Source organism: Carcharodon carcharias, chromosome 18, assembly GCF_017639515.1.
Source record: "Carcharodon carcharias isolate sCarCar2 chromosome 18, sCarCar2.pri, whole genome shotgun sequence".
Taxonomy (NCBI): domain Eukaryota; kingdom Metazoa; phylum Chordata; class Chondrichthyes; order Lamniformes; family Lamnidae; genus Carcharodon; species Carcharodon carcharias.
The window spans coordinates 34,519,772-34,532,861 of NC_054484.1; the positions used below are offsets into that span (position 1 = coordinate 34,519,772).

At 39.4% G+C, this 13,090-nt stretch overlaps 1 protein-coding gene across 1 annotated transcript; it reads right to left on the bottom strand.

Moving 5' to 3' along the window:
* Positions 1–12,637, bottom strand: LOC121290777. Its single transcript, XM_041211683.1, has 7 exons — positions 12,300–12,637; positions 9,418–9,570; positions 7,322–7,444; positions 6,806–6,936; positions 6,470–6,631; positions 3,255–3,481; positions 1–1,123 (listed from the first exon to the last, which is right to left on the bottom strand). Exons 1-7 carry the CDS (start codon positions 12,364–12,366, stop codon positions 1,012–1,014), a joined length of 975 nt encoding a protein of 324 aa, XP_041067617.1. The 5' UTR covers positions 12,367–12,637; the 3' UTR covers positions 1–1,011.
* Positions 12,638–13,090: the final 453 nt, after the last annotated feature.

Genomic DNA, 13,090 nt, shown 5'->3' on the forward strand with positions numbered 1-13,090 from the left:
TTTTTTAAATCCGATTTCATTTTATTTGGAAAAACTCTAAACAACCAAATCACACAAAGCTACATGAAATTCTCTGCCCATTTGCAGCATAGTACATTTGAGACATTGCTATTTCAACATTATATTAAGAATCAACAAGTTGCACAACTCAATACAATACAAATCTATACATTTATGAAATTCATAGATAATTATAGAAATAGTATTTTTTTCTTTTTTTATAAATATGTACAAATATCCCCAAATCTGGTCAAGATTCATTCCCTCATTCCAAATGTGTTTAAATTTTATAGCAGAAACAACATTAAAACACAGTATGTGGTCAAGGTTAAAGTGCAATTGCCATTATTAGATTACTAATATTGCTATTGCACTAAATTACTCCTAATGCAGTTATGACTACAAATTCTCCTTGCTTACTATGATCTATTAACATTTAACTTTAGTTCAATACAAATGGAATTAAATAAAAAGCAGTAAATTTTCAAAAAAGTACAATTCTAACCTAAAACTCTTCTGTGAACTTCATGCAAAGACCTATTTCCATTGAAAAAGATTTCTACAAATTTCCAAAATGAGCAGTACCAAATAAGTCACCATTTTTATGGCTAAGTTGTTAAAACGATAAGCTATTCTTCCACCTTTTTTAAATTAGTGAACTAGATGGAATTTTAGGACAAGCTCCCCAAAAATACAATTAAAAGATGTAACTACCAATTTTCTCCAACAACCAAATATACTGGAATTTGCTGAATGTATTTCCAAATCCCTGCCTTTTAACCTGAATTTCCATCTTTTCCTGTGTTGTCCAAAAGTGAATCCAATCCAAAGTAAGAATGCCCTAATTTGGACACCCATAGTCCCAGCTCAGAAAACCAACTTGGTAGTTTTTGTGCAGCTGCAGAAATCCAGCTATCATTTGCCATTGAGGCACTAGGATTTTCTTACTGTGGGCACACCTGTTTAATGACTATTATCCTTATTCAAAATGCAGTGAAGTCTTTTAAATAATTAGGAAGACAGATTCTGTTCTGGACTGCTGCATTTTAGCATCTCAATAATCCTGTCCAACTCTTCAAGGCAGGGTTTGATTAATTTGTTCTGTGAATATGCAATTCTAAGTCTGTAAAAGAAAAGAATAGCAAGTTATTTCATGGCTCAAAGTATGGCTTTGTTTTTATTTTTAAAAAAAATTGATTGCAAAACATCACTTCCTTCCTCACTTGCTTGAATTACTCAACATTTAAGTGCATAGATGAAGCATAGTGTTACCAACATCAGGTCTGCTCCCCAAAATAGTCAAGATGCTTGCTAATACATTTTGTCACGAGCAAGAACTGTGCAAAGGATCAAGTGGGTGCTAGCATATTAGTGGATGCCTGTTTTAAGCATAATATTGGCATAGCACTGAAGTAAATTCAGGTGACATGTACCAAAAGTGTAGTAATCATGTTATTTTTAGAAATGAGTGGATCGCCTATGGTATTCCACATGGCTTCAGGAAAATATTCAGGGGTGATATGCAATTTAATGCATAATTTATTAATCAGGACCACTGATTAACAGAGACTTGTCAAATTTACAACCATGCCCCATTCTTCAATCAACTGAGCATATTTCTGCTGCAACGTTCCAAAAAGCAGTGTAATCCACAATTTTATGGTTTAGTAGTAGCATAGTAAACATATATACTCGCATGCCAAGCTAAGGGAGAGGGTGAGAGTCTAAGTGAGAAGTATAGTCCAGGGCTTCAGATCAAAAAGAAAAACAACATATGAAGCTTTATTACATTGCGAAATATGTAGTATGTGACCTACTGTTCAGATGCAATGTAATTAAGGTGTTTAAGATGACTTAAATAATTTTATAGGGAAGCTATTCCCTCTGGTGGGTTAGTCCAGAACAAGTGGGCATAACCTTTAAATTAGAGCTTGGCTGTTCAAGGGTAATGTCGGGAAGCACTTTACACAAAGGGGAGTAGAAATCTGGAACTCTTTCTCCCGCACCATCCCCTAAAAAAGCTACTAGGACTAGATCAATTGAAAATTTCAAAACTGATATATTTTTGTTATACAAATAAATTATGGAATATGGAACCATGTTAGGAAAAGAAACAGATCAGTCTGAATTGCAGAACAGACTTGAGGGACTGTTACCCAACTCCTATTTTCTAAAGACCCTTTGGCATAGCCCTTTTTGATATGTGAGCTTGGAGAATTAGCAGTTGCTATTTGACCACGGGGACTATCAGCCCAATTCTTTGCTTTCACAGCATATTGCATTTAAGCCAACGCTGGCTTTGAAGTCTGGTTGATGTTTTCCCTCCCCAGCCCCAGGTTAAAGCAAGTTGTAATAACTTTGTCCCATCAGTTGAGATTCCGCAACTCAGCTAAGACCAGATGTTGGGCTTGGAAGTTTCCTGGTCTGTGCAGCTCAGTTCTATTCTACCCAGTAACTCTCCATCTGGGAAGTGAAACAGTTTTATTCTTCAATAGATTCATCATGGGAATAAAGATGCAAGTCTATATTCACAATATGAAGGTTTCCTTTGCATGTGTGTGTTATATGGCAAGACACTCAACATAACTTTATTGGAGGAGGCAAACATGTGGCAGGCAATCTAATTTAAAAATCAGCATCCTTGTTATATTGGGGAAAAAAGAGACCCCCCCCCCCCCCCCACACACAGGCAAGTTCCAGTCATTTCCGTTTGGGCTGGGATGGGGAGCATGAAGAAAACAAAGTTACTATAATTCAGTAACACCTAATGGAAGTATGGATAGGATTTGGCTGGATGATACCCAAGGGATCTCAATACCCAGGGTCCTGTCAAGGGGCTAAAATAACGAACAAGTTTGACAGAAGAATTAAAAGAAAATTAGGAATTTAAAAGATTAAAGCAAGGTCAATTTTCAACTTCAATTTAGTCATGCAAGACATTGCCATTAAATTTCTTAATGACATTACTAGAGAAGTAGAGGGTTGGGCAGAGCAGGAACTGAAAGAAAGCAAGAACAAAAAGTTCACAATCCATTTGTCTTGAAGTATCTCCATAGAATAGAGGACCTCAAGCCCCCCTCAAAGTCATTCCAAAGTCACCAATCCCAGAGAAACTGCCATCAGTTAGCCATTTACAATAGCATTCAACATTTTTTAAACTGATTTTCAAATTCATAGTATTTTGAATAGAAAGACCTACTATTCATTTTCAAAAATCTGTAATATATTTAATTGCAATAGGAGCGGACAGGTACCTTTTCTTAAGTTGTTTATATTTCTCTAATTCGAAACAGCTTCTCTGCAAGGTAGACATGCACTGAACAGCTAAAGCAGTAAAACACTGTTGTGTGCATTCATTATGGAAGCTATTATCCCACTGAGGAAGTTCACTTGTATATCTCCAGGCAATTAGTACATAGTCTAATGCAGTTTCCCAGCACTCTGTTTGCAATAATAGTCTCCCTTGTTCCAGGCAAGTTTTCTGCAAGGCAATAAAATATATGCATGAGAAACAACATTTCTAAAAGTCACTTCTGTCTTGATACAGAATTTTCACATGACCCATTAGTTGAATTTGACAGCATCTTTCCATTAAGGACAAGGGTCTGGGGTTAATAGAAATACAATTCTAGCACAGAAAAAAAATGGTTCCCAATTTCCTCTTCATGAATTCCTGACCAAGACAACTGAGTTGAGACACAATTAGTCCTGCCTTCATATTTGAAATGTTTAAAACTTTGTGTACGTCATAAACAATAAAAGGTAGGTTTTTTGGTTTTTAATTTTAATTAGCTGGTGCTCTCAACAACATTAGCAAGGGGAAAATGGTCTATAGGGGTCTTGGAAGTATTGATGTAAGATACTGACAATATACAGTTGATGTTGTGTTACAACCCCAGCTGATGTTAATACTGGACAAGTCAGATCCCAGAGTGAAACCTGGCTTGATTGATCCTACCTTTCTTGGATGTCAAGATTGACAAAATGACTTGTTCATCGCCTATCTGTCCTGTAACCTTGGGGTGGGGGGGGAGGGAGGGTGGCAAAATTGTTTCTTCCTCCTCAGTGGCACAAAGTGGGCTCATAGCAAGTAAGCAACAGTTTTCCAATGCACCAAATTATTTAGTTTAATGCAGTAAAATCTCATGGGTAGATGGTTAGATTATCTCTTGTTGGAGATGGTTACTGCCCAACACTTCTATGGTATGAATGTTACTTGCCACTCATTAGCTAAGCCTTAATGTTGTTCAGGACTTGTTGCATGCAGGAAAGGACTAAACACTTTGCAATCAAAGAGCATCCTCACATCCGACCTAATGATGGAATGCAGGTCTTTGAGGAATTTGAAGATGGTTGGACCTAGGACACTACCTTGAGAAACTCCTGCAGCAAATGTCCTGGGCTAGATGATAAGCCTCCACAACCATCTTCATGCTAGATAGGACTCCAACAAATGGCATTTCCCCTCCTGATTTCCATTGACATCAACTTTGCTAGGACTCCTTGATGTTAAGGCCAATTGCTCTCACCTCAATGGGAATTCAGCTAGTTTGTGCATGTTTGGACCAAGGCTGTAATGAGACCTGGAGCTGTGTGACCACAGTGGAACCCAAACTGAGTATTGGTGAGCAGACTCTTACTGAGCAAGTGCTACTTGAAAGCACTATTGATGACATCTTCCTTCACTTTGTTGATAAGAATGTAGATTGAAGGGGCAGCAATTGGCCAGATTGGATTTGCCCTGCTTTTTGCATACAGGACCTAGGCAATTTTTCACATCGTCAGGTAGATGCCTATGCTTTGGCTGTATTGGAACAGCTTAGCTAAGGGCATGACTAGTTCTGGAGAACAAGTCTTCAGTACTATAGTTGGGATGTTGTCAGGGCCCATAGTCTTTGCTGTATCCAGTGCCTTCAGCCATTTCTTGACATCATCTGGAGTGAATGGAATTGTTTGAAGACTGGCATCTATGATGCTGGGGACCTCAGGAGGAGGCAGAGATGGATCATCCACTAAGAACTTCTGGCTGAAGATGGTTGCAAATGCTTCAGCCTTGTGTTTTTTCACCAACGTGCTGGGCTCCCCCATAATTGAGGATGGGGATGTTTTGGACCCTACCCTCCCATTAGTTGTTTAATTGTCCACCACTATTCATGACTGGATGAGACAGGACTGTAGAGGTTTGATCTTATCTGTTGGTTGTAGGATCACTTAACTCTGTCCGTAGTATGCTGCTTCTGCTGTTTAGCATGCACGTAGTCCTGTTTTGTAGTTTCAGAGGTTGTCACCTCTTTTAGGTACACGTGGTGCTGCCCTAGCATACTCTCCTACACTCTTGACTGAGCCAAGATTAATTTCCATGAGGTTAGACATTGTGGTTAAATACAATTCTGCTGCTGCTTACAGCACCTCATGCCCAGTTTGGAGCTGCTAGATCTATTGAGTCTGTTCCATTTAATAGTGGTAGTGCCACACCACACAACTGAGGGTGTCCTCAGTGTGAAGATAGGATTGTCTCCAGAAGAACTGTGCAGTGGTCACTCCTACCAATACTATCATGGATAGATGCATCTGTGACAGGTAGATTCATGAGGATAAGATCAAATATGTTTATCCCTCTTGTTGGTTCTCACACTACTTGCTGCATTTGGCCTTTGGGACTCAGCAGGTAGTGATGCTATCAAGATACTCTTGGTGTTGGACATCGAAGCTCCCCCAACCCAAAGAACATTCTGTGCCTTTGCCATCCTCAGTGCTTCCTCAAGTGGTGTTCAACATGGAGGAGCACTGATTCAAAAGCTGAGGGAGGGAAGTAGGTGGTAATCAGTAGAAGGTTTCCTTGCCTGTGTTTAATCTGATGCCATGAGACTTCATGGGGTCTCAAGGACTCCCAGAGCCACTCATTCCTGACTATGCTACTGTGCTACTACCTCTGGTGGGTCTATCCTGCCAGTAGGACAAGAATGGTGATGGAGATGACTAGGACATTGGCTATAAGGTATGAGTCCGAGAGTATGACCGTCAGGCTGTGGCTTGACTAACCTGCAGCACAATACCCTCAATTTTGGCACGTCCCAACATGTTTGGGAGGACTTTGCAGACAGGACTGGGCATGGTGTGCCTTTGTCGTTTATGGTGCCTAGGTTGATGCCAGGTGGTCCAGTTTTATTCCTTTTTGACTTTTCTGTAGTAGTTTGATAAAATGGAGTGGCTTTGTGTTCCTGATCAGCATTCAAAGCTTGACTGATATGTGCATGTAATGAGAACAAGTTTAAGTATTACTATCAAATAGCCTGCTGTATACAAATGGCCACACAAGTGAGTCAAGTACTGAAGGTTATTGACAGCCATGAAGTATAATTTGTACATTCAGAAGAAATGGGTAGAAAAATTGAATGAAAAACAAACTCATTTTGATGATGTTCTACTCGCATTGTGTTTAAAAACAATTTTGGTGCTGAATACAAACCTTAAAAGCTTGAAGATGGACATGTGCTTTGCGGTAACAGTATGCATCTCTATTGGAACCCAAGCGCCATCGAGGTATTGATCGGTACATGTTGATTTTCCTCAACTCCAGCTGTTCCTGAGCAAACTTCAAGTTCAATGATGGAAGAACCAATTTCAAGTCCTGTTTTAGGTAAAAAATAGTCTCTGAACTAAATACATCCTTATTCATAAACTGAAATATTTTGTCAAGGCATAGTTATGAAAGGGAAGCATAGGTTACACAGTAATCCATCTGAGGTACAAAAGAAATTAAGTTTATGAAGTACTAAATTACTATTGCAATGCAAGTACATACCTCTTCATCAAGTTCTGGATATCTGTGCAACAAAAGGGTACGCACAAGCTGGGATGATGCTAGGTCATTCAGTTTGAATTCTAAACTTACATCTGGCTTAAAATTCAGTCGTTGTTTCTTGAAAGGCAGCTCTAAGGAAGAAGGAAAAAAGATAAATTGTGTCTCTAAGGAAATCCTTTGCCTTTTGTGGTAGATGTTGTCATTTTCCAACATTATAATAGAGTTCCTAGGAAAATGGTTTGTCATGCTTCTCAGTTATGTGCATTTCCTCTACTGAAAGCTGCATACCAGAGGAATTACTAGCACTGCATAGGTATCTCACCATGGAAATAATAAACAGCATTTCATGGATCACACCCAACAGTCAATCATAGACGAAAATGAAGACAACAGTGGACAAAGATTCTCCCACAGTAAGATTCCGATCTCCAACACCAAGTTCTAAAGAATCCAGATTTGGATGCAAACTAAACTCTGGAGAAATACTCAGGTTTGTAATATATGCATATCACACACCTTTCTTGTTGCCACTTTGCAATGTTTTTGTGCGACAATTGGAAGCTGCTGGTGAACTGAAGCACAATCTTCTTCCGTCTCCAAACTTTCTCCTGGCAAAAGATGAGTCTTCTGAAATATATTCTGTTGAAAGGAAAATTAAAATGTACTTGCAGCAAAATGACAAGATAGGTAACAGCTAATGGCTACTTATAGTCAAGTATAAGCAAAGGTTATCTGACAATGCAAGACTTCAAAAGTCTTGCCTCTTAACCAAATATCCTCAGAGGTACCCGTCACTTTAGTCTACCCACTTTAATGGTAACAGTTTTGTCTGTCCTTGAGCAAGCTCCTAGACTAAGCAATTCAAGAACAGTGAATCAGGAAAATGGTATTATCTTTTGTGACAAATTTAGCCACAAAGATCATGCTAGTCTTCAGCTCAGTGAAAGCAAGTGGAGTCATACCCAGCACAAATGAAGGTGGTGGTTGGAAGCCAATCACCTCAACCTCAGAAAACCACTGGCAGGAGTTCCTCAAGGTAGGTCTAACCATCTTCAGCTGCTTCTCCTCCATAAGGTTAGGATCGCTGATGATTATACAGTATTCAATTCTGTACGCAACTCCACATAATTAAACAGCCTGTGACCACAGACGGCAAGACATGGGCAACATTCATCATGTTTGAGCTTATAAGTGCAAGTAACATTTGTGCCACACAGATAACAGACAATAACTACCTCCAACAAGAGGATGACTAACCACCTTCCCTTAGCATTCTATAGCATTACCATTGCCAAATCTACCCACCATCAACATCCTGGGGGTCATCACTGACCAGGAACTTAATGGGACCAGCCACATAAATATGGTGTCTTTAAGAGTGGGGCAGAAGCTAGGCATTCTGCAGCAAGGGACTCATCTCCTGACTCTTCTAAGCCTGTCTACCATCTACAAGGCACAAGTTAGGAGTGTGATGGAATACTTTCCACCTGTCTGGATGAACACATCTCCACAATACTCAAGATTCACTCCCATCATCACCACAATGTGGCTGCATTGTGTACCACCTACAAGATGCACTGTAGTTGCTCATCAATGATTCTTGACAGCATCTCCCAAACCCATGAGCTCCAATGTCTATAAAGATAACAGTGGCAAACACAAGAACACCATAACCTTCAAGATTCCCTCCAAATAATATCATCCTGACTTGGAAATATATTGTCATGAAATAGTGAAAAGCAAGAAACAATGGAAGTCCAAAAAGACTTGGGTGTTCAATTACAGAGATCATTATTCATGACATTTTAATCAAAAAAGCTAATAGAATGCTGGCGTCTTTATCTAGGGTAGAAGTCATGTTGCACCACACCTTAGGAAGGATATTTTGGCCTTGGAAGGGATGCAGCATAGGTTTACCAGAATGATACCTTGTAATTTAATCCTTTGATTCAAAGTGGGATTACACAAACTAAGGTTGTATTCCTAAGAATTTATGGGGCGATTTGGTTAAAGTTTTCAAGATATGAAGGGGAACAGATATGCTAGATAGGGGGAACAGTAAGGTAGATAGGGAGAAGCTATTTTTGCTGGCTGGGGAGTCTAGGGCTAGGGAAGTGTCTAAATATTGGAGCTAAATCTTTCAGGAGTTAAATTAGGGAATACTTGTAAACACAAAGGGCAGCAGAAGTTTGGAACTTTTCAGCAAATGGCAATTGATGCTAGTTGAATTGTTGAATTTTTGTAAACCAAAGGTATTAAAGGACACGGGCAAAGGTGTTTATATGAAGTCGAGTCAGCCATGACCTCATTAAATGACAGAACAGGCTCAAGGGGCTTGCTCCTGTCCCCATTACCTACGCAGTACAGCTGAGTTGACCAATATAGGTAACTTTCAACTTTGCCGACCTCTCCATCTCAGACAGATAGTGCAAAAGGAAAAAGTAGAAATCTCTGCCAGGCTGTTACTGTACTCTGTAAAAATCTAAGAGAGGCATTAGGATAGCCCAATTCCCTCAAATTTCTCAGAACAAAAATGGGATGAAGATGGCTGATACCTTATTCGTGATCGTAAGCCATTAGGAAAATTCATTCACACACACACACAAACAAACCTGGCGTTGCATTCAGATTTTGAACCAAACAATCATCTGATGGACTGTTGCCTGTTCTTAGGAAAGACGTTGGAATATTGACATGAAACGTTGTTAACTGTGACTGTGTTCTTGTAGAATTCAGAATATCTTCATAGGACCTGCGGAGGTGAACTGAAGGGACAAAAAGGTATTTCAAACATTGTTCTACAGAATTTTAGCTTATTTGTATGACAGCACCTGCAAATTATTTTGCTTCTATTATTTCAAATGCAAATGCCAAAGGCCAGCCAAGCCTAGCTGCAAATCTCTACCATTTGGTCTGGGAGGATTAAAAAAATACTTAAGTTGGGAGTTTTTTGAAAAGTCAATATTGCTCACAATGGAATATGCGACAGTAAACACTTGTACCATGCACTGCATTATAAACAACAATTGTATTTTTAAGTGACAAGTGGAAATATATTCCTTTCCTTAGAGGGCAGAAGTTAAGATAATCAAAAAAAGGTTAGAATTTTTTAAATTGCTAGGACATTGAAAACCCTACAGAAGAACAAAATCTACAATAATTTGTAAAATAAATAAAACTTATAATAGTACAAGCTTAAGTGATCTTTCAGTAAGCTAGCAGAGACATAATGGGCCTCCTCCTGTGATAAATTGTGCATGTTGCTCATTTGATAAGCAGATGGGATGTTGAATTTCCAATTCCTTTATAGGTAATCCATCTGATTTTTAAAAAATTGTTCATGGATGTGGACATCGCTGGCAAGGCCAGCATTTGTTGCCCACCCTAATTACCCACCTTTTTAAACTGCTGCAGTCCATATGGTGTAGGTACATCCAGGGTGCTGATAGTTTAGGAGCTGCAATCTTTTGTCGCAGCAACAATGAAGGATCGGTGACATTTTTACAAATCAGAATGATTTGTGACTTGGAGAGAAATTTGCAGACAGTGGTGTTCCCACGTGCCTGGTGCCCTTGTTCTTCAAGGTGGTAGAGTTTACGGGTTTGGAAGATGCCATTGTAGAAGCCTTAGCTGGTTGATGCAGTACGCCTTGTATACACCATGTGCCTGTAGTGGATGAGGTGCCAATCAATTGGCCTGCTTTGTCCTGGGGTCTATTGAGCTTCAGGTGTTGATCAGGCTGTACTCATTGGGCAAGTGGGTGGGGGTGGAGGGAGAGTATTCCATCTAACTTAATGCATTATAGATGGTGAAAGGACTTTGGTTGATGGAAAGAGTAGGGGTCATTTACCATAGAATACTTAGCCTCTGACTTGCTCTTATAGTCACAGTATTTAACGTGGCTCGTTCAGTTACGTCACTGGTCAATGGTGACCTGTAGGATGTTGATAGTTGGGGGATTTGAATTTGGTAATGCTTTTAAATGTCAAAGGAAGGTGATTAGACTCACTCTTGTTGGAGATGGTCATTGTTACATGCCATTTAATCAGGCCAACCCTAAGTGTTGTCCAGGTCATGCTGCAAATGGGCATAGACTGCTGCATTATCTGAGGAGTTACGAAGAGAACTGAACATTGCATCAGACAACATCCACACTTCTGATCTTATGGTGGAGGGAAAGTCATTGATGAAGTAGCGGAAAATGGTTGGGCTTAGGACATCATCCTGAGGAACTCCTGCAGTCATGTCTTGGGGCTGAGATCATTGGCCTCCTACGCCACAACCAACTTCCTTTGTGTTAGGTATGACTTCAGCTGGTGGAGCGCTTTCTACTCTATTCCCATTGACTTTAATTTTATAAGGCTCCCTGATACCACACTTAGTTAAATACTGCCTTGTTAAAAAGCAGTTTGTCACTTCACCTCGAGATTTCAGTTATCTTGTCCCATTAAGTCTGGAGCTGATTGGTCCTTATGGAACCCAAACTGAAAATCAGTGAGGAGGTTATGGGTGATTAAGTGCCACTTGTAAGCACCATAGACAACACAACAGTGAGTAGTCTAATGGGGCAGTAATTAGATTTGTCCTGGTTTTTGTGGACCATATTGCTTGAAGTTTGAAACACATTATAAATGTGCCTAATCATTTATTTAGCCAGTTAGGTCATGAAAACCAAGATGAAAGGACTGGCCAACAGGGGTCTCCTGACTTGTCTAAAAGGTTAGCTTTTAGAGTTTAAGAAAAAACCTAACCGCACAACATTCATAGATAAGGGTAAAAGAATAAATCTCTCCGTATCTCACGTTTTATTTATGCTCAAAATTTCTGGACAGATCATATTTACCATTTTCTCCCCACCGATGCTTCCTGAGTATTTCCAGCATCTGCAGTACTTACCTTTCACATCTAGTTAGTAGTTATGCATCGTGTCCTTCAATACATTATATCATTTTATAGTGTATCAATAATCAATATTGTATATAAACATGTCACAGAGCAATACATAAGTTTATTTTTTTAATCATGATGGTTAACTAAACACCCTTTAATTGCTGGCTCATGTTTGGCGCCTACTGCAACTTTTATTTCCTACAATAGTGAACAATGCCCTCAAATTATTTTAATGACTAAATCAACTTTATACGAGGTTTATTTACAAGGATTATGCGCACAATGTTTTCTAATTTTACATTTAAACGATACATCTTATACGAATATACAGGATGGCGAAAACCGCTTTCTCATCTGCCCGCCAATACCACAGTAAAATGACTCTGTCTTTAAAAGCATATAACTCAGCTTTTTCTTACAAGGACGACACAGATCGATAGCTTAACTCCACAGATACAATATTTTGTGTCTATTACCATTGTCTTGACTTTAAATATTTAAAAAAATTAACAAACGACTCGACTCCCCTTCCCTCCCCCATCGCCTCGTCTCTGTTGAGCGCCTTATTTTTTCCGCGTCTATTTAAAAATGGACTTCTACTCACCAGCAATTTTAGGCTGCGGGTTTGGAATTTCTACCAGAACTTGTCTCAGGTTTACAGCAGGAGCCATTAACAAATATATATATATTCACACACGAGACCGAATTAAGTTACCCAAACGTCTACTTATTTTTGAAAAACAAAAATCTTGGAACTATTAAAAACTCCTGGATCCGGGCTCAATTTTCCTACTAAATGAGTGATTTCTTCGTGCAAATTGGACGGCATAAAAAAGGATGAAAGATTTTTCTCTGTAAATGACTGATGTTGCAATCTAGTGCTCTCTTTCCCCTTCCCTAACCCTTAGCCCTAGCCCTTGCCGTTCACCTGACTGCAATGCACTGAATGACTGATTCACTGAAACCTTTCCGTCCTCTAGCTGCAATGTAACAAAGTGGAAATTGCCGCGCGGGCGGGGCTTCATCAATTTAACCCAATACCAGCACCGCATCCAACACCCGAGCTCTTTCCATTGGATACTTGTCAGTCCTTTTAACCGGAACTCAGAACCCATCACTTGCCTGTATACCAGGCAAACGATGAATCACCTTGTATTTAAGATATACAGGATGTCCACATCGAAAATGGATAAATAATTAATTATACACGGGCAGTCATTGCCAATGGTGGATAAAATTTAATAAGAATGAAGCAGGACAACATTCGTATGGGCCTAAGACCGAGCGGATTCGTACCAGGGGATCAAATTCAGAGATATGTTTGTTCATGTCTCACGAGAATTGTTCCAGGGATGAGGACGTGGATTAGTTACGTAGATAGATTGGAGAAGTTGG